This window comes from Protobothrops mucrosquamatus, unplaced genomic scaffold (genome assembly GCF_001527695.2).
Source record: "Protobothrops mucrosquamatus isolate PMUCROS unplaced genomic scaffold, P.Mucros_1.0 scaffold13448, whole genome shotgun sequence".
NCBI lineage: Eukaryota > Metazoa > Chordata > Lepidosauria > Squamata > Viperidae > Protobothrops > Protobothrops mucrosquamatus.
This window is the reverse complement of record NW_015399221.1, coordinates 5,578-6,676: the sequence shown is the minus strand read 5'-3', so window position 1 is coordinate 6,676 and position 1,099 is coordinate 5,578. Positions and strand designations below refer to the sequence as shown.

Genomic DNA, 1,099 nt, shown 5'->3' with positions numbered 1-1,099 from the left:
TTGGATATTGATGCACCTGATGTAGACATTGAAGGTCCTGAAGGAAAGTGGAAAGGTCCGAAGTTTAAGATGCCTGAAATGCACATGAAAGCTCCCAAAATCTCCATGCCAGATTTTGACTTTAACTTGAAAGGACCCAAAGTGAAAGGAGATGTGGATGTCTCAGTACCGAGCTTGGAGGGTGATCTGAAGGGCCCTGACCTTGACATCAAAGGGCCCAAACTAGACGTTGATATTCCAGATGTTGATCTTGAAGGACCTGAAGGGAAGTTGAAAGGACCCAAATTTAAAATGCCTGAAATGCATATCAAGGCTCCTAAGATATCCATGCCAGACTTTGACTTGGGCTTTAAGGGACCCAAAATGAAGGGGGATGTTGATGTTTCTGTACCAAAGTTGGAAGGTGACCTTAAAGGCCCTGATGTAGATATCAAAGGGCCCAAAGTTGGTGTTGATTTTCCTGAAGTTGACCTTGAAGGGCCTGAAGGAAAACTTAAAGGTCCTAAATTTAAGATGCCTGAAATGCATTTTAATGTTCCTAAAATCTCTATGCCTGATATAGATTTGAACTGGAGGAAGCCTAAAGTGGAAGGGGAAGCTGATGTAGCTATACCAACAGTGGTGGGGGATTTGAAAGGCCCAAGTGTGGATATCAAAGGTCCCAAACTAGGTGTTGATGTCCCTGATACTGAAATTGAAGGACCAGAAGGGAAATGGAAAGGACCCAAATTTAAGATGCCTGAAATGCACATCAAAACTCCCAAACTTTCCATGCCAGAATTTGATTTGAATTTGAAAGGTCCTAAAATGAAAGGAGATGTGGATGTTTCTGTGCCAAAGCTAGAGGGGGATATTAAGGGGCCAGAATTTGATATTAAAGCCCCTCAATTAGATATTAATGACCCTGATATAAGTGTGGAAGTACCAGAGGGAAAGATAAAAGGTCCTAAATTTAAGATGCCTGAAATGCACATCAAAGCTCCAAAGATCTCCATGCCAGATATAGACTTGAACCTCAAAGGTCCAAAACTGAAGGGAGATGTTGATGTTTCTGTTCCCAAACTGGAAGGTGACCTGAAAGGTCCAGATGTGGATATCA

General features: G+C 42.1%; 1 protein-coding gene across 1 annotated transcript in view; it reads left to right on the top strand.

The window, feature by feature from the left end:
- Nucleotides 1-6: 6 nt before the first annotated feature.
- The window catches only part of LOC107301489 (neuroblast differentiation-associated protein AHNAK-like), a gene marked incomplete at its 3' end in the record, with an annotated part of 6,667 nt that continues 5,574 nt past the window's right edge, over nt 7-1,099 (top strand). Inside the window, exon 1 of the mRNA XM_015830704.2 lies at nt 7-1,098. Within this exon, the coding sequence (XP_015686190.1) occupies nt 70-1,098 (1,029 nt within the window). The remainder of the gene's footprint in view (nt 1,099) is intronic.